This window comes from Mustelus asterias, chromosome 24 (assembly GCF_964213995.1).
Source record: "Mustelus asterias chromosome 24, sMusAst1.hap1.1, whole genome shotgun sequence".
Classification (NCBI taxonomy): domain Eukaryota; kingdom Metazoa; phylum Chordata; class Chondrichthyes; order Carcharhiniformes; family Triakidae; genus Mustelus; species Mustelus asterias.
Window position 1 is genome coordinate 33,632,341 of NC_135824.1, and position 19,029 is coordinate 33,651,369.

The following is a 19,029-nucleotide window of genomic DNA, read 5'->3' on the forward strand; positions in this document are numbered from 1 at the left end:
AAGGTGAGGGGGGGGAGGTTTAACACGGATATCAGAAGGACGTATTTTACACAGAGGGTGGTGGGGGCCTGGAATGCGCTGCCGGGCAAGGTGGTGGAGGCGGACACACTGGGAACGTTTAAGACTTATCTAGATAGCCACATGAACGGAGTGGGAATGGAGGGATACAAAAGAATGGTCTAGTTTGGACCAGGGAGCGGCGCGGGCTTGGAGGGCCGAAAGGCCTGTTCCTGTGCTGTATTGTTCTTTGTTCTTAAAAATGGCCCGTGAATGTTGTTATTTGTTGACGTTTTGATAACCTGATGTTCCTTGTTTCACAGATAATCAAGAATACCTCATCAATATGATAGACTCTCCTGGCCATGTGGATTTTTCCTCTGAAGTATCAACTGCTGTACGCGTGTGTGACGGTGCTGTTGTCGTGGTCGATGTTGTTGAAGGTGTTTGTCCCCAGGTAATCGATAGGAACAAATGAACCTTAACCCGTGGCAACTTCAAAATTACAGTAAATGGTTACTGGGGTATCAGTGCCTTCATTGCGAAGGACATTTGGCTAAGGGCATTTCTTAATACAGTTGCGTCAAATATTTTATTTGCCCAAATTAGTTCTTAATTTTCACTGGCAGTATTAATCGGGTGACATGGTGGCACAGTGCTTAGCATTGATGCCTCACAGTGCTCGGGACCCCGTTCAATTCCAGCCTTGGGTGACTGTGCGGAGCTTGCACGTTCTTCCTGTGCCTGTGTGGGTTTCCTCCGAGTGTTCTGGTTTCCTCCCAAAGTCCAAAGATGTGCAGGTTGGGTGAATCGGCCATGCTAAATTGCCCCTTACTGTCAGGGAGATTAGCAGGGTAAATACATGAGGGTTAGGGGATAGGGCCTGGATGGGATTGTTGTCGCTGCATACTCAATGGGCCGAATGGCCTCTTTCTGTGCTGTCGGGATTCTATGATTCTAATGTTCTTTCAGCAGATTTTGCAACGGACTAGAGTAAGAATGCATCACCATGATTTTAATGCTGAAATAGCAACCAATTAGTTTGCTGTGAATGCTGCATTAATTCTTCCCAAATGACAATCAACAAAAGTGTTGTTTCATTTTCAGACACAGGCAGTGTTACGCCAGGCTTGGTTAGAAAACATTCGTCCCGTTTTAGTCATTAACAAAATAGACCGACTGATAATTGAGCTAAAGTTGACTCCACTTGAAGCTTATATTCACTTACAAAAGATTCTCGAGCAGGTAAGTACAAAGTCGCTGATAATATTCTGTTGAAAATTTATTTTTGCAGTAATAATTCCTTTTATTCCTCATCCTGCTTCTGGTCTTCTGTGCCCTCTCACTGTAGTGGGATGCGGAAGATTAATTTGCTTTGTAGGGGAGGTGATGGCTTAGTGGTGTTATCGCTAGACTATTAATCCAGAAACCAGCTAATGTTCTGGGGACCTGGGTTCGAATCCTGCCACAGCAGATTGTGGAATTTGAATTCAATTCGAAAAAATAATCTGGAATTAAGAATCTACTGATGACCATAAAACCTGCTTTGCTAATGTCCTTTGGGAAGGAAATCTGCCATCCTTACCTGGTCTGGCCTACATGTGACTCCAGAGCCACAGTAATGTGGTTGACTCTGAACTGCCCTCTGAACAAGGGCAAATAGTGGTGGATAATAAATGCTGGCCAGCCAGTGATGCCCATGTCCCACGAATGAATAAAAACAAATGTATCTCACTCAAAATTTAATAGAAATTTCAAAAGAATTGATTCCAAAAATGCGCTTCGAATAAGATATAAAGCTGAAGATAAAGGCTCCTGCTTCCCTTTTTTTGTAGACTTTTTTTCATTGTTTCACTGAAAACATTTCATTGCTTTACTGACATCTGAAAAGACTGTTGTCCAGAGTAAGAGAAAGGGTGAGAGCACTTTGGATGGAGGGGAGTTTGATGTCCAGGACATTCGTCGTTGTAATTGTAATTGACAAATTTCAGAACTGAGGCAGGAAAAGGAGACTTGGGTTTGGGACCATTCTTCTCTATCCAGAAGTAGCCAGTAAACCAGCTGCAGTGGCTGGTCTTCCTACACCCTATGGTGCCCCCTAAGCATCCAAAGAATCCCTACAGTATAGAAGGAGGCCATTCGGTCCATCGAGCCTGCACTGACCACAATCCCACCCAGGTCCTATCCCCGTAACCCCATGTATTTACCCTACTAATCCCCTGACACAAATGGCCAATTTAGCATTGCGAATCAACCTAATCTGCACATCTTTAATTCCCACCTAGCCCTCCAAATTATCTGCTTGCCCTATTTCTAGGCACGTGATGATTCAGTCTCTTCAGCTGTTAAGGCCCTATATTCTTGAATTCCTGCCCTTAAACCTCTCTGTCTCTTTTTCTTACTTTAAGATGCTCCTTAAAACCCATCAAGTCAGCCCAAAAACGATTCCTTAGGCTCAATGTACAATTTTGTTTCATAATACTCCTGTGAATGTTTTATCACATTAAAGGAGCTATATAAATATGTTGTTTGTTGTTGGAGCTAGAGACTGGAGTTACTTGGGGCAGGCGTAGAGACCTTGGAAGATGTCCGGGATGGCGACCATGGAGATGGTCGAGAAATGAATCTGAGAACTCTTGGCTCAGGGTGTTGGAATGTGGGGGTGGGTGGGGGAGGCATGAGCACCATGCAGAGTGGAGAATTAGCACACATGGGGGTCATGGAGCTTCTTGTGACCAGGAGGAGTCACAGCATCTGTGGGTCAGATCAGGTTCTAGCAGTAAATAACAAAGCAATGTCTGAAATGGCTGTACTTGGTGCCAGTCCATCTGCCAACCTGGAATATAACACTACAAATTGCTGCCTGCCATAGCTCTGCTACATAGGCTCGATAGAATGGGAGCCTTAACCCCTGGGTTTCCTGCTCAAAGAATGGCACAAAGTGGATGGATCAAGCGTGATCATGTTGGGCTCAATATTGTGTTTGGCAGCATTTGCTTGCCATACATTGGGCTCAAAGGAAAAAAGAGTGAGGACTGGGGGTTCTGAAATAAGAATAGTAGGAAACCAATAAAACTGAGATTTGTACGCTGTGGAAGTAAGGTGGCTAAAATATTTAAAATAGAGGAACAGGGAGATGTCATCGCAGCAACAAAACAGCATTGATTCATTTATTCTAAGATTGTTCATAAGTTGTTTTTTATGAGTAGCATTTATTTCAAAAAAATGGTCTGTTGAGATGATTCTTGATTGATTGGTTTCATCTTCACAATTGAGATATAAATGTATGAGTGAGAAAGGAATAGAAGGATATGGGGATTAAGTGAAGTGAGTGGGAGAAAGGTTGTGTGGAACATTAGAAATGGTGTCAACCAGTTGAGCTGAATGACCTTTTCTGTGCTGTAAATTCAATTTAATTGTTGATTAATTGTATTTATTCGAGTTCTGAAACACGCTAAGGAGATTTGTGGAGCAGTAACAAATGTGAGGGAATCAATGGACATTGAGAAAATTCCAGTAGGGATTGGAAACAGATGAATGATTTGATTTATTATTGTCACACGTACTGGGATTCAGTGAAAAGTATTGTTTCTTGCGTGCTATACAGAGAAAACATACCGTTCATAGAGGACATGGGGAGAAGGAAAGGAGAGGGTGCAGAATGTAGTGCTACAGTCACAGATAAGGTGAGGAGAAAGATTAGCTTAATATATGATAGTCCATTTCAAAGTCTGATGGAAGCAGAGAAGAAGCTGTTCTTGAGTCGGTTGGTACGTGTTTTCAGACTTTTGTATCTTTTTTCCGACGGAAGAAGGTGGAAGAGAGTATGTCCGGGGTGCGTGGGGTCCTTGATTATGCTGGTTGCTTTTCCAAGACAGCGGGAAGTGTAGATGGAGTATGTGGTGCCCATAAGGGAAAAGGGAGACAGAAGCAACACAGATTACTGTTGGCTCATGAATACCACTTCCAGTATGCGTAAAATACTGGAATTTAGTCCTGATTCAGCAAATCTGAGGACAATATTTACAATAATAACATGTGTGTCAAAGATTGTTTGATGATGCTCCTGTGAAGTGCCTTGGAATATTTTACTGTGGTAAAGGTGCTATTTAAATGCAAGTTGTTGTAAAAGGCAGTCTCCATGCATTCAGAAGGGGATGATCCTGCCTAAACAACTTTCCCAAGGGAGTGGGAATGCAAATGAATTGTGGCGAACTCTTCAATGTTGTTTGTGTACTTGGGCTTCCAAAGACACCTAACCAAAATCCCACACAAAACTCAAATCTGCCGCGGGTTCTGGATAAACTGTGGGAATGGTTGAAAAATATTGACTGTAGGATAGAACACAGAGCATTTATTAGAGGAGGTGGATGTTGGGACAGCTACTGGTTAACAGTTTCATAAATGACTGATTCGTGTAAAGTGGTTAAATTTGCAAATGACACCAAAGTAGGATCAGAGGTGGAATCGGAGGAGGCAGCTCAGAAGTTGGAGTGACTCCCATAAAATAAATGGGTGTAGGGTTTGAACCCCACTCGAGACAATCCTAGTAAATGGAGACCAGAATATCATCCCGAAGGACTGTTTTCATATTTAGTAAGGTATATTTCGTAATCCGAAGGAGTGACCATTGACTGAGTGATGTTTGAGTCAGAAGGGTTGTGTTTAGGCACTATACCAGACATCTTCAGTAGGTGGAGTGCCCACTGTAATACTGGTTTAACACCTAGGGCGGAATTTTACCGTCCCACCCACCATGGGAATTTTAGCAGGCGGAAACGGACCTTGCAAAGGTCCGCTGGCCTGGGCGGGATTTTCCGGTCTTGGGGCGAGTGTGGCAGGAAAATCCTGGTGCCTCGTGTGCATGCCACAGCACAATGCATGTGGATGGTTTCTCCCTATCGCAAAAGAGAGTGTTTGGGAATCTTTAGTGGCGGTTGCAGCCCATCTAAGAAAAGATATAAAATATGAGGAAGGCAATAGTAATCCACTTCAATTACTCTTCCCCTCGTAATTGGCTCAAGAATTTCATAGGTGGGATCGATAGTTCAAACGTTGGACAAAAGTGAACTTGGAATCTTTGGCTCATTGTTACCAACCAGCAATCAGCCAAACCAGTAGAGCTTCACGATTACAAGTTCAAGATAAGGGAGGAAAGGTTCAGTGGAGATGTGCGGGGAAAGGTTTTTACATAGAGGTTGGTGGGGGCCTGAAATGCGCTGCCAAGTGAGGTGGTTGAGGCAGATACGTTAACGACATTTAAGATTTATCTGAATAGACACATGAACAGACAGGGAATAGAGGGATATATGTGGTTGGTCGAGATGGGACAGTGTGATTGGAGCAGGCTTGGAGGGCTGAAGGGCCTGTTCCTGTGCTGTACTGTTCTTTGTTCTTTGTTCATGTAAGAACATAAGAACTAGGAGCAGGAGTAGGCCATCTGGCCCCTCGAGCCTGCTCCACCATTCAATAAGATCATGGCTGATCTTTTTGTGGACTCAGCTCCACTTACCCGCCCACTCACCATAACCCTTAATTCCTTTACTGTTCAAAAATTTATCTATCCTTGTCTTAAAAACATTCAATGAGGTAGCCTCAACTGCTTCACTGGGCAGGGAATTCCACAGATTCACAACCCTTTGTGTGAAGAAGTTCCTCCTCAACTCAGTCCTAAATCTGCTTCCCCTTATTTTGAGGCTATGCCCCCTAGTTCTAGTTTCACCTGCCAGTGGAAACAACTTCCCTGTTTCTATCTTATCTATTCCCTTCATAATCTTATGTTTCTATAAGATCTCCCCTCATTCTTCTGAATTCCAATGAGTATAGCCCCAATCTACTCAGTCTCTCCTCATAAGCCAACCCTCTCAACTCCAGAATCAACCTAGTGAATCTCCTCTGCACCCCCTCCAGTGCCAGTACATCCTTTCTCAAGTAAGGAGACCAAAACTGTACACAATACTCCAGATGTGGCCTCACCAGCATCTTATACAGCTGCAATATAACCTCACTGTTTTTAAACTCCATCCCTCTAGCAATGAAGGACGAAATTCCATTTGCCTTCTTAATTACCTGCTGCACCTGCAAACCAACTCCTTGTGATTCTTGCACAAGGACACGCAGGTCCCTCTGCACAGCAGCATACTGCAATTTTTTACCATTTAAATAATAGTCCATTTTGCTGTTATTCCTACCAAAATGGATGACCTCACATTTATCAACATTGTACTCCATCTGCCAGACCCTCGCCCACTCACTTAGACTATCTATATCCCTTTGCAGACTTTCAGCATCCTCTGAACACTTTGCTTTGCCACTCATCTTAGTGTCATCTGCGAATTTTGACACACTACACTTGGTCCCCAACTCCAAATCATCTATGTAAATCGTAAACAATTGCGGTCCCAACACTGATCCCTGAGGCACATCATTAGTCACTGATCACCAACCAGAAAACACCCATTTACCCCCACTCTTTGCTTTCTGTTAGTTAACCAATTCTCTATCCATGCTAATATATTACCTGTAACACTGTGCACCTTTATCTTATGTAGCAGTCTTTGGTGCGGCACCTTGTCAAATGCCTTCTGGAAATCCAGATACACCACATCCATAGGTTCCCCATTGTCCACTGCACGTGTAATGTTCTCAAAGAATTCCACCAAATTACTCAAACATGACCTTCCCTTCGTGAACCCATGCTGCGTCTTACCAATGGGACAATTTATATCCAGATGTCTTGCTATTTCTTCCTTGATGATAGATTCAAGCATTTTCTCTACTGCAGAAGTTAAGCTAACCGGCCGATAGTTACCCGCCTTTCGTCTACCTCCTTTTTTAAACAATGGCGTCACATTTGCAACAACACAAATGTAACAACACATTGGAACACAGGAGAAAGTTGCTGGTATTCTGTTCTTTTAGCCAGTGTACTTTAAATACTGTACCCAATTCTTGTCAGTGAGATAGTCCAGTAAATAGCTTCAAGGCAGATATCAAAGATGTGTGTGAGGAAACTTGGAGGAACTGGGACTTTTCAACTGGAAAGGATCCTTTGCGCGAATACCTTAAAAATATTCATACATTTACACCTTCCTCAACCTTAGCATGTCTCAAAACCATTTAATTCATTTTGAAATACTTTTGAACTTGTTCTGCAGAAAAGTGTGACAGCCAAATTGCATACATCAAGTTCCCACAAATAGTACTGAGATAAACGACGACTTAATCCGTTTTTGGTGGCATTAGCTAAGGCTTATGTATTGGGCCAGCCAGAAGTGCAAAGTATACATAATTTTAAAGAAAATGGAAAGGTTAAATCTGGAATATAATGTGAAATCAAATGGCAATCCTAAGACAAGGAGGCACAGATTCAGACTAATAAAAGGCAAATTTATCACCTGTGTCAGCAATTTCTTCACATAAAGAGCGATCAAGATGTGAAATAGTCTGCCAGGAAGAGCCGTGGAAACAAAAATCCTGCAATCATTTGAGAAACAGTTGGATGCTGTGTTGGGGGAGAGTGGTTTTTCGATATTTGTGGAGGAATAAATTAATATGGGTTGAATGACCTTCCCTAAAGCTCCACTTATCTTGTGATCTTGTGAATTTATGTGAATTAAAACATATTTAAAACAATTTACATACTTTTGTATTTTGCAAAGAAAAGCCAGAAGCACAACTTCAATTATATAGTTACTGAAATAATAATGGAAACAGCAGCTGTCATTTGGTGATATTTGTGACTGAATCAAAACTTGGAGGCTAAAGGGATAGAACTGGGAAAGCAAAAGAATTGGGGGAATGATCGAAAAACAAAAGGAGGAATAACTAGAAAACTAAAAGTGGAAGCTGAAATTAAGAGAGTGAGAAGAGTACAGCAAAAATAAAAGGGGAATATGCTGACGAGCATTTTTGAAGTCAAAGTACGGAGTAAAAGGCTGAGGGAATGAAACAGGGAAGGAAGGCTTTAATGTTCTTTTTTTGCTAATGCAGAGAAAAGGCATAAATGGAAGCTCGAGGTGAACATGCCTGTGAATAGGTTTTATTTCGGCTTTTATTCGTCATCAAGCATCCTTTCATAAAATTCTAGTAATTGGCACTCACTCGTGGACTCAACTGTCTGAGGAGTCGTATGGAGCAAGTGGTTCTGCAACACACACATTAATTAGATTGAACACAGTCTTGAAACTGAAAACCACCTGCTGTAGAATGTATTTTTTTCTCTGCTCTTTCTAAGTGATGAAAGAAGCATTAAAAAAAATATTTCGACAGGTGGCTTACAGATGACGACAAAATTTGAGTTGTGCAGTGTCTGCCTGACCACCTTTGACCCGTGCGGGAGATGGACTTTTACACTACCCAGTACGAATTTGCTGATTATTTGGTACTGGTTCTGTCCTCTGTCCTCATTATTTGGTACTGGTACTTTCCTCTGGGGTTATGGAGCTGGTTCAGCACCCAGCAGTGTGTTGCATTCAAGAAGCAATAATGTTCAATCTTGATAAGCTCACTGGTTTGACCTAGAATTATAATATATTAAAAAAATGTTGTTTCAGACCCTATTTAATCATTAATTCAGCATTTTGGCTTTCCCAGTCTGTACTTTTACAAAAAGAGAGATTAAACTGCTAAAATGTAATGCTGTATTGTGTACTTAGTGTAATTTGACCACAGATTGGCTTCATTTTATCTCGGAGTTGGGCAACGTAAAGGTATTTTGCACATGGATCATAAATTCTATTCAGTGGTTATAAATGGAAAGTTGCTTGCTACACAGAGCGCTATTTTTTTTAGATTTATGTTACCTGTAGGCAGTCTACAACCTATTAATCTAAAAGAAGAAATAATTTGCATTTGAATAATAACTATCACATCCCAGGGATGTAACATAGTGTTTCACAATTAAAGTTATTTTTTTGGCATGCAGTTATTGTTATTTGGGAAAATGCAGCAGTTAGTTTCCACAAAGTCCCAGGAACAGAAAATTGAGTGACTGGGTGATCTTATGAGTAATGTTGGCCAGGACATTAGTGAACTCCTACTCTTGTTTGTATGATGCCATAGAAACATTTATCTCCACTTTGCATTGGCAGAGTTGGTTTGATGTTTCATGTAAAGGATGGCATGTTCAATAATACAGCACTCCCTCATTGAAGTAGCAGCCTGGACATGCTCATGTCTGTAGTGGGGTTTGAACTCTGTGACCGTTCTATCATCTAATAGGTGCCCAGAGTGCATGGGAAAAAATGTAATCACTGCATTTGTATCTCTTTGGATCAGACATTATTATTTATTAAGCTAATCATATTCCTTCAAATGTAGACCCTCCATAGCAACTTGCATACAAAAATAGGAGATTTTTTTGTATCAAAGTTATCAGTAGGAGCCATCTTAATTCACAAAGCCAGTCAAATCACTTGAATGGTTTTGTCTGATTTATTTGGCCATGTTGTTTTCTCAGGCAACCAACTGTTTACACCCAAACTTCATTTGCTTTCAAACCTAATTGAGCCCCACCTTGAGTGCTCCCACTCTGGTTCCACCCTCACAATTGAGTCTATTTCAATGGCGTCTTAGTTCACTTTTTTCCCCAGCCCAGACTCCAGGCTTCAGCATCCATTCGACCTGTCTATTTGGTAAATCACTTAGCTCATGGCTGGCATCCAAGTACAGTGTTGGGGGTGGGTGTCGCCAGTAGATATTCTATCAGCTTGGGACAGCTTCTTTCGATTTGCAGCATAACTGAGTTAACTGGAGGTCCAAAGTGGAGCAGAACTGAAAGAAAAGGCTGCTATTTTTACTAAAGAAATGAAGAAAAATGTTGAATTGGGTTGGGCATGGGTAGACTTTTCCCTCTAAAACCAATTCATGAGTATACTCAGATTGGTAATTGAATGAGCTGGCTGTTTGGGGAGAATGGCTTATTTAATACTCCCACGGATGAAAGTAGAAATTAACTCACTTGGAAAATGAGTGCTTTCAGAAAGGAGCAAGAGAAAAGTTAGGAGAATGAAAAGCCATGTTTGTTTATATATTTAACAAATCAGTATACTTATCTACTTGGGATATTAGGGTAATTGATAATACTGTTAAAGTTTAGAATGACTAATTTTGGATGTTTTTCATGTACTTTTCCATGGAAAATAATGGAATGTATGCGGCTGAAGAAAAGTCAGGCTATGCTATTATTTGTAGATAAAGTATCCATTTAAGCATCTTTCACGTCATCAGCTTAAAGCTGCCTTTTTTGGCACCGTGGAAAGCACATGTGAAAATGTTGTCGTGACCTTGAAGGTCAAAGGGGGAATCTAGGAAATGCCAGAGCAATGTAGCAGGGTCAGAGATCTGACCCAACAGGGTATCCACCCCGATTTTCCCTCAGCGCCAGGGAACAGGAATAATAAGGAGCACAATTGAGTATGAAGGCGGCGCAGTGTTTGCACTGATACCTCACAGCACCAGGGACTTGGGTTTGATTCTAGCCTCAGTCACCGTCTCTGTGGAGTTTGCACATTCTCCCTGTGTCTGTGTAGGTTTCCTCCGGGTGCTCTGGTTTCTTCCCACAGTCCAAAGATGTGCAGGTTAAGTGAAGTGGACATGATAAATTGCCCCTTGGTGTCAGGGGGATTAGCAGGGATTACGGGGTTGGGGCCTGGGTGGGATTGTGGTCGGTGCAGGCTCGATGGGCCGAATGGCCTCCTTCAGCACTGTAGGGATTCTATAAATTTGTGATCCTGTGCTAGCTGTTTGACCACAATAATATTGAAAGCCCAAGAATAATAGCAGTGACATTTGCACTATTGTCAAACATCCTTTATTTTGTCTTCTAAATCTTTTTGCTGAGTGTGGAAAATAATAAATTTGACAGTAGATTTATTTTGTTGTATATCAACCTTCAGGTAAATGCCGTGACTGGGAGTCTGTTTACTTCAAAAGTATTGGAAGAGAGAGCGGAGATGGAAGTCATAGAAAAGCCCAGTTCAGATTCCAAGAGCACTGAACACTTCTATGACTGGAGTGCTGGCCTGGAAGAGACAGATGATTCGCATCTTTACTTTGCCCCTGATCAGGGAAATGTGGTTTTTGGAAGTGCTATTGATGGCTGGGGTTTCAGGTATGGAAGGCTTTCAAATTGCATTTTTTCTAGAAACATAGAAACTCTCGACTGGAAAAGAAATGGGGGTGCAAAATTCTGTGGGATTCCCACCCACCAGCCTCTCACTATGACTCAGATGGAAAAACTGTTTAAGTCCATCTAGTGCTGTCCTAACTTTTGTGACAAGTCGCTTGTCCAGTTTTGACATTGAAGACATCTTGGCTAAATGTCTCAACAATTCCTTGGTAAACTATTTTTAAAGAAATGATCATAATGAAGTAATTGTGTATTTCAATGTGTCATTAAATTATCTCTGAAAATCATAGAATCTCTACAGTGCAGAAAGATGCTATTTGGCCCATCGAGCCTGCACTGACAACAATCCCACCTGGGCTCTATCCCCATAACCCCACGTATTTACCCTGCTGGTCCCCCGACAATAAATGGCAATTTTAGTATGGCCAATCCACTTAAACTGCACATCTTTGGACTGTGGGAGGAAACCGGAGCTCCAGGAGGAAACCTACACAGACACAGGGAGAACGTGCAAACTCCACACAGTCACCCAAGGCCGGTATTGAACCCGGGTCGTTTGTGCTGTGAAGTAGCAGTGCTAATCACTGTGCCAACCTGCTGCCCAAATATACACTAAAATATACATTAAAAAATTAAGTTTATATCTGTTCAGTTTTAATTTTTAGTTTTTTTTTTCATTTTTATTTATTAATGTCACAAGTAGGCTTACATTAATACTGCAATGGAGTTACTGTGAAAATCCCCTAGTCACCACACTCTGGCGCCTGTTCAGGTTCACTGAGGGAGAATTTAGCATGGCCAATGCACCTAACCAGCACGTCTTTCAGACTTGTACATGTGTGTACATTGTAAATCCTTATTTGTTTATTCAAATAACATTCATCAGGAAAAGAGATAGAAATCAGTGGGACATGGTGCCACTTGGATCATAAATTCTACTCAGTAATTATAAGTGGAAAGTTGCTTGCTGTACTGGAACTCTAAGTTCTAGATTTATGGTTACCTGTGGGCAGTCTACTACCTGTCTACCTAAAACAGGAAGTAACTTGCGTTTGAACAATGCCTATCACACTCCGGGATGTCAGATAGAGAGATTGAAATGATGGTGCTGCAGTTTGTCCTCAATTAAACTTCATTGTTTAGAAGTCCTTGTTTTGGAAATGTGCCTCATTTTTCCTCGCCTGTTGTCCTAAGAAAAGAGTTCCTCTTTACTTAATGTGTTTATGATTTTTAGTCATGCCTTTGTACTCTTCGGGTACTTTTGTCTGAATCATAGAATCCCGACAGTGCAGAAAGAGGCCATTCGGCCCATTGAGCCTGCACCGACAACAATCTAACCCAGGCCCCATCCCCGCAACTCCACGCATTTACCTGCTAGTCCCCCTGACACTAAGGGGCAATTTAGCGTGGCCAATCAACCTAACCCACACATCTCTGGACTATGGGAGGAAACCGGGGCACGTGGAGGAAACCCACGTAGACACAGGGAGAACGTGCAAACTCCACATAGACAGTGACCCAAGACTAGAATTGAACCCGGGTCCCTGGCACCATGAGGCAGCAGTGTTAACCACTGTGCCGCCCGAATGATGTATGATTCAACTTAATAACAGTCTTAGAAATCTTAGAAACCCTACAGCACAGAAAGAGGCCATTCGGCCCATCGAGTCTGCACCGACCACAATCCCACCCAGGCCCTACCCCCATATCCACCCACTAATCCCTCTAACCTACGCATCCCAGGACACTAAGGGCAATTTTAGCTTGGCCAATCAACCTAACCCGCACATCTTTGGACTGTGGGAGGAAACCGGAGCACCCGGAGGAAACCCACGCAGACACGAGGAGAGTGTGCAAACTCCACACAGACAGTGACCCAAGCCGGGAATCGAACCCAGGTCCCTGGAGCTGTGAAGCAGCAGTGCTAACCACTGTGCTACCGTGCCGCCCACAGTGACTGTGCTTCAAAACACAAATGTGTTCAATGTGGCACCTGAGCATGTGATGAGACACATTATAAACATTACATTCTTTCCTTTGTTTATTCAGTGGCCAAGATCTTATGGCATTGTACTTACTGGCTTTACTGCCCAGTGAGTTCAGCTGATATGTCCAGAAAATGTGCTTCGAGTTTGACGTGCAAGGGGGCTTTAGAACTGGGATGGTGCTGGGCAGGGAAGGATTAAGTATACATATTGTATTTTTACAGTGAATCTGGAAATAATTGGGCCATGTCAAAATTCAAAACTTGTGCTTGAACTTGGTGAATTGGATATGTAAATTTGAACATTAATCGTGCATGATATAACAGATTTGAATAATTCTGGAGTCTCAGCTGTGCAGCTGTCTGGAATTATTTGTGATGAAGTGCTTGCAGCTGGCCTAATTAACTTTGCCAATCAATTTTAATCTGTTAGGTCAATAGTTAGCTATGTTTCTTTGATTACACAAGTGTTTTTGTAATGAGTTGGTACATGTATATTCAAATTTCAGTAACATCATTGTTTTTCAATAGCAAGAATGATCTGTCACTTCTCAAAAGAAAGTGTTGAGAAAGGGAGTACCTGGGTATAGGACGTTCGTTATGGAGGGAAAGGAAGAGGGTAAAATTGATTGGAAATAATGGAGCTTGTGAAACAGAGAGAGTTGTAGCTATTTGACTCCAATCAGCCCCAGCTCAGTGGTAGTGCTATGGGTCAGGTGGTTGTGGTTTTCAACCCCTTTTCAGGTGACACTCCAGTGCAGTACTGAAGGAGTGCTGCATTGTCAGGGTTGCCGGCTTTTTTGATGAGATGTTAAACCAACAGTGTTCTCAGGTGGATGAAAAATAAGCTATTGCACTGTTCCATGAAGAACAGAGAGTTTCTCTGTGCCAACATCGATTCATCAACTAACATCACTTAGCGGAAATAGAATGATTGGGTCATTTATCTTCTTGTTGTTTGTGGGACAGTGCTGAGCTCAGGCTGCTTGTTGTGTTTCCTTAAATTATAACAGTTATGACTACAAAAGTATTTAATTGGCTATGAAATGCTTAGGGACATCCTAAGGTTTGGAAGTTTCTTTCTGTGAGAGTTAGGAGAGCTAAATTTGTCACACGCAACCCCAAACTGGTGAACCAGCACCCAGCCTGAATAGCACTTTGTATGTTTGCACTGCAAATTTCACCGAATGTTTTGCCAGTTCTGTGCACCGCATTTGTGGAGAAAAGAGAAAATTAACTTCAGGTAGTGTATCCAAGAGCAATGTGCCACCTGTGCCACAAATGAAGGGGCAACACCGATGGCACCCGATGCCTTCCAGCTGAGAAGAGGAAGAATGTGTGGGGAGTCGGGGCTGATGGGTGGGGTGGTGTGAGGTGTGACCAGAAAATTGGGGACTGTCCGGTAAACTCTGAAATCCTGAAGCAAATTAATTAAGCTTTTAAGTGACTATCCCTAATTAGACACTGGAATCCATTCTAAAATATTGAAGCTGGCAACCATCTATCAGGCTGTAATGTCAGAGAAACCAGTCATCAGAGGCACTCTGAATTTAAGAAATGTAGCTGTGAGAATTTTGTTTGGAAGTCTGTAAAGCAGCAGAGCAATTTTTAAATGCAGATATGGGTCATTGCCCATCCCTAGTTGCCGTTGAGAAGGTGATGGTGAGTTGCCTTCTTGAAACGCTGTAGTCTACGTGCTGTGTGTTGACCCACAATGCCGTGAGGGAGGGAATCCCAAGATTTTGACCCAGTGACTGCAAAGGAATGGCGATATATTCCCAAGTCAGGGTGGCTTGGAGAGGAACTTACAGGTGATGTCCCCATGTATCTGCTACCCTTGTCCTTCTAGATGGACGTGGTTGTGGATTTGGAAGGTGCTCTCTAAGGATCTTTGGTGAATTGCTGCAGTGCATCTTGTAGATAGTACACACTGCTGCTACTGAGCGTCGGTGGTGCAGGGAATGAATGTTTGTGGATGTGGTGCCAATCAAGCAGGGCTGCTTTGCCCTGGATGGTGTCAAGCTTCTTGAGTGTTGTTGGAGTTGCACTCATCCAGGCAAGTGGGGAGCATTCCATCACACTCCTGACTTGTGCTTTGTAGATGGTGGACAGGCTTTGGGGAGTCAGGAGGTGAGGTTTGGAGCTTTGCGGTGGGAATCGGCTGAAAATGGTGGTGCATCAAATAGAAGAAACTAATTGAAGCAGCTTGTATATTGCTAAAGAAAAGAGACAGACTGTGGAAGCTTTTCGTCTTGCAGGATATCTCAAGCAGCAAAGGGAACAACAGTTTGTACTGCATGAGGAGAGTATATTCATATATGGCCCTTTCCTTGGCAGACACGAGGAGCGTGTCCACGCATTGCGTTTTTTCCAACTAAACAAAAACTTGGGAGACAGCCATTCCCTGATTCATTCCCCCCCCTGCCCAGCAATATCTTGACCAGCCCTACCAGGTCTGAATTTGAATAAAAGCCCGGCAGATAACCGTTTCTCTGCTGCATTCTCCATGGCAATGCCTTTACTAATCAGGGTCCACTTGCCAACCAATGAGCATTCTCTTCTCATGGAATAGTAATTGTTGTTCCGTTTGCTGTTAGTTTATCTTACGATCTGTCCTGATGAGCGTAAGATGAAAAGTCTTCATAGGGTGACTTCTTTTCAGCACTGCTCAAGTTCAATACCACCAAACAACTAGCAGTTTTTATATTGTTACCTCCACTTCCAAAAAGCCAGAAGATGTGCTCAATATTTTGCGTGCTTTTCTAAAGTTAAAGAACCTCTATCATAGCCCTATCATTGGGCATCTTGCTGCAGAATCAGATTGCCATCCTTGAATGGCGAGTGTGGCAGGGTCAGCAGTATATTGTTCTTTATTTGTATATTCGTCAACAGGCTGTTTTCATGTAACTAATCAATTAAAATATGTATACTGCAAGCTTGAATAGCTAATAGTGCACACACTTGGCTTGGGCAGATTAGTTTAAAGAGGTTGGCCGAGAAATTTCAGATGGGCCATTGCATCTTATGAAGTATTTGATGGGGGTCAGGCTTTTTAAAAGTTCTTTCTTGGGATATGAGTTGTTACTGGCAAGGGTCAGCATTTGTTGCCCTTGGTGGGGAGCTGCTTTCTTAGAACCATAGAACCATAGAAAATTACAGCTCAGTAACAGGCCTTTTGGTCCTTCTTGTCTGTGCCGAACCATTTTTTGCCTAGTCCCACTGACCTGCACCTGGACCATATCCCTCCACACCCCTCTCATCCATGAACCCGTCCAAGTTTTTCTTAAATGTTGAAAGTTGAAAGCATTTACCACTTTATCCGGCAGTTCATTTCACACTCCCACCACTCTCTGCGTGAAGAAGCCCCCCCCTAATATTCCCTTTAAACTTTTCTCCTTTCACCCTTAACCCATGTCCTCTGGTTTTTTTCTCCCCTAGCCTCAGTGGAAAAAGCCTGCTTGCATTCACTCTATCTATACCCATCAAAATCTTATACACCTCTATCAAATCTCCCCTCATTCTTCTACGCTCCAGGGAATAAAGTCCCAACCTATTCAATCTCTCTCTGTAACTCAGCTTCTCAAGTCCCGGCAACATCCTTGTGAACCTTCTCTGCACTCTTTCAACCTTATTTACATCCTTCCTGTAACTAGGTGACCAAAACTGTACACAATACTCTAAATTCGGCCTCACCAATGCCTTGTATAACCTTGATGTGGAGATGCCGGCGTTGGAGATGCCGGCGTTGGACAAAACAAAACAAAACACCCACTATTTGACCAGACTGGCCCATCACCCAACAGATCATTACCATTCGAGACATCCAGAGAGAGTACATTAAATGCTTGACTGCTTGATCCTTCTAAGCTCCCCAAGTACATGAAAAGGGGTCAGTAGGATAGCAGATAAGTATGTGGATGTGCTACAATGTGACAGCAGTGTGTAACACATACAAGATGCACTGCAGCAAAACGTCAAGCCTCTTGCAGAAGCATGATGCCAAACCTTACCATAACACTCCAACTTTTATACTCAATACTCCGATTTATAAAGGCCAATGTACCAAAGGCACTCTTTACGACCCTATCCACCTGTGACGTCAGTTTTAGGGAATTCTGTACCTGTATTCCCAGATCCCTCTGTCCCAATTGGTGTAGTCTCCATCTGGAGAGTTCTGTCCCATCTGTTGTCGGCACAACCACTATGCTGTTAAGAAAGGAGTTCTAAGTTATCGTGACAGTGAAGGAACAGCGATATAGTTCCAAGTCGGGATGATGTGTAGGGAAACTTGCAGGAAGTGATGTTCCCGTGTGTCTGCTGCCCTTGTCCTCCTAGATGGTTGAGGTCGCGGGTTTGGCATCATGCTTCTGCAAGAGGCTTGACGTTTTGCTGCAGTGCATCTTGTATGTGTTACACACTGCTGTCACATTGTAGCACATCCACATACTTATCTGCTATCCTACTGACCCCTTTTCATGTACTTGGGGAGCTTAGAAGGATCAAGCAGTCAAGCATTTAATGTACTCTCTCTGGATGTCTCGAATGGTAATGATCTGTTGGGTGATGGGCCAGTCTGGTCAAATAGTGGGTGTTTTGTTTTTCAGAAATCATCTTTCCTATCATTGTTGCTTCCCCAGAGAACAACTGAACCTTAAATAAGCAAAATACTGCTGATGCTGGAATCTGAAACAAGAGCAGAGGATGCTAGAAAGACTTAGTCGGTCTGGCTGAGAAAACGGTTAACACTTCGAGTGCTTTGGCTTTTCGTCAGAACTGTAGAGAGGGGGAATATGTTCGAACTGAGAGAGATTGTAATCAACTTTAAAGACAGACGGCCTGGTGTGGAGGGGAACGGGATATTTTAAATGAAAGGTTTAAGATGGAGGAGAAAGATCACAAATCCAAAGCTGCCAAACTCAATGCTGAATCCTGAAAATTGAACTTACCTTTGGGATTATGGCAGTGCGAGCTAAACTAACACTTGTGCAGCAGGTGTGCCTACCTCAGGCAGACCCATTGCATGTATGTTATAGGTGGAACTGATTCCATGTTTTGTGGGGAATGGTATTCTGTCCATTCAGACTTTAGTAAGAAGTCTCACAACACCAGGTTAAAGTCCAACAGGTTTATTTGGTAGCAAATACCATAAGCTTTCAGAGCGCTGCTCCTTCGTCAGATGGAATGGAAATGTGCTCTCACCCCAGTCCAACGCCGGCATCTCCACATCATTCAGACTTTTGCAGTGATTGCAGGATGGGAAGAACAGTCTTCCCTCCCATTAGAATTCTGCTTTGGAGCCAGAAAGGACACAATACCAAGAGTACCAGCTTCTGCCCAATATTCTTCTTCTTTACCTCACAGGCCCCTCCCTCCCCATGAGATGGCACCTGTCGCAATCTTGAGGTGTCCCAAAGTGATTTACAGGTGACTAAGTGATTTCTCAAGTGTGGTCTCTGTAGGAGACTCTGGCAGCCAGTTCGCTGCAGCAAGATCCTACGTGTTCTCATGACTAGGTCATCTGTTGGTTGAAGGATAAATATTGGCCAAGATTGTGGAGAACACTGCTCTTTGAAATTATGCCACTGAATCTTTTACATTCCCTGAGAGGGCAGGCAGGGCTTCTGTTTGATGTCTCATTTGAAAAGTGAAAACTCTTTCAGTGCTGTCCTGGAGTGTCAACTTACAGCTACTCAAGTATCTGAAATGGGGCTTGAATCCACAACCTTCTGCTTCAGTGATGCCCAACTGGGCCAAGGTTGGCAGAGGAATTTCAGGCTCTTACTACACACATTGTGAATGGGCAGTCGGAGCAACTGGTTGGATTGGTTATCCATAACTTTGTTATACGCATGGGGACGGCCTCAACCGGGACCTTGAGTTCATGTCACACTACGTGCAACCCCCACCATTCTGCCTG

At 42.8% G+C, this 19,029-nt stretch overlaps 1 protein-coding gene across 1 annotated transcript in view; it reads left to right on the forward strand.

Moving 5' to 3' along the window:
• Positions 1-19,029, forward strand: part of efl1 (elongation factor like GTPase 1) — a 338,480-nt gene that overhangs the window by 24,635 nt on the left and 294,816 nt on the right. The window contains exons 6-8 of the mRNA XM_078241003.1: positions 321-454; positions 1,105-1,242; positions 10,896-11,110. Of these exons, the coding sequence (XP_078097129.1) occupies positions 321-454; positions 1,105-1,242; positions 10,896-11,110 (487 nt within the window). The remainder of the gene's footprint in view (positions 1-320; positions 455-1,104; positions 1,243-10,895; positions 11,111-19,029) is intronic.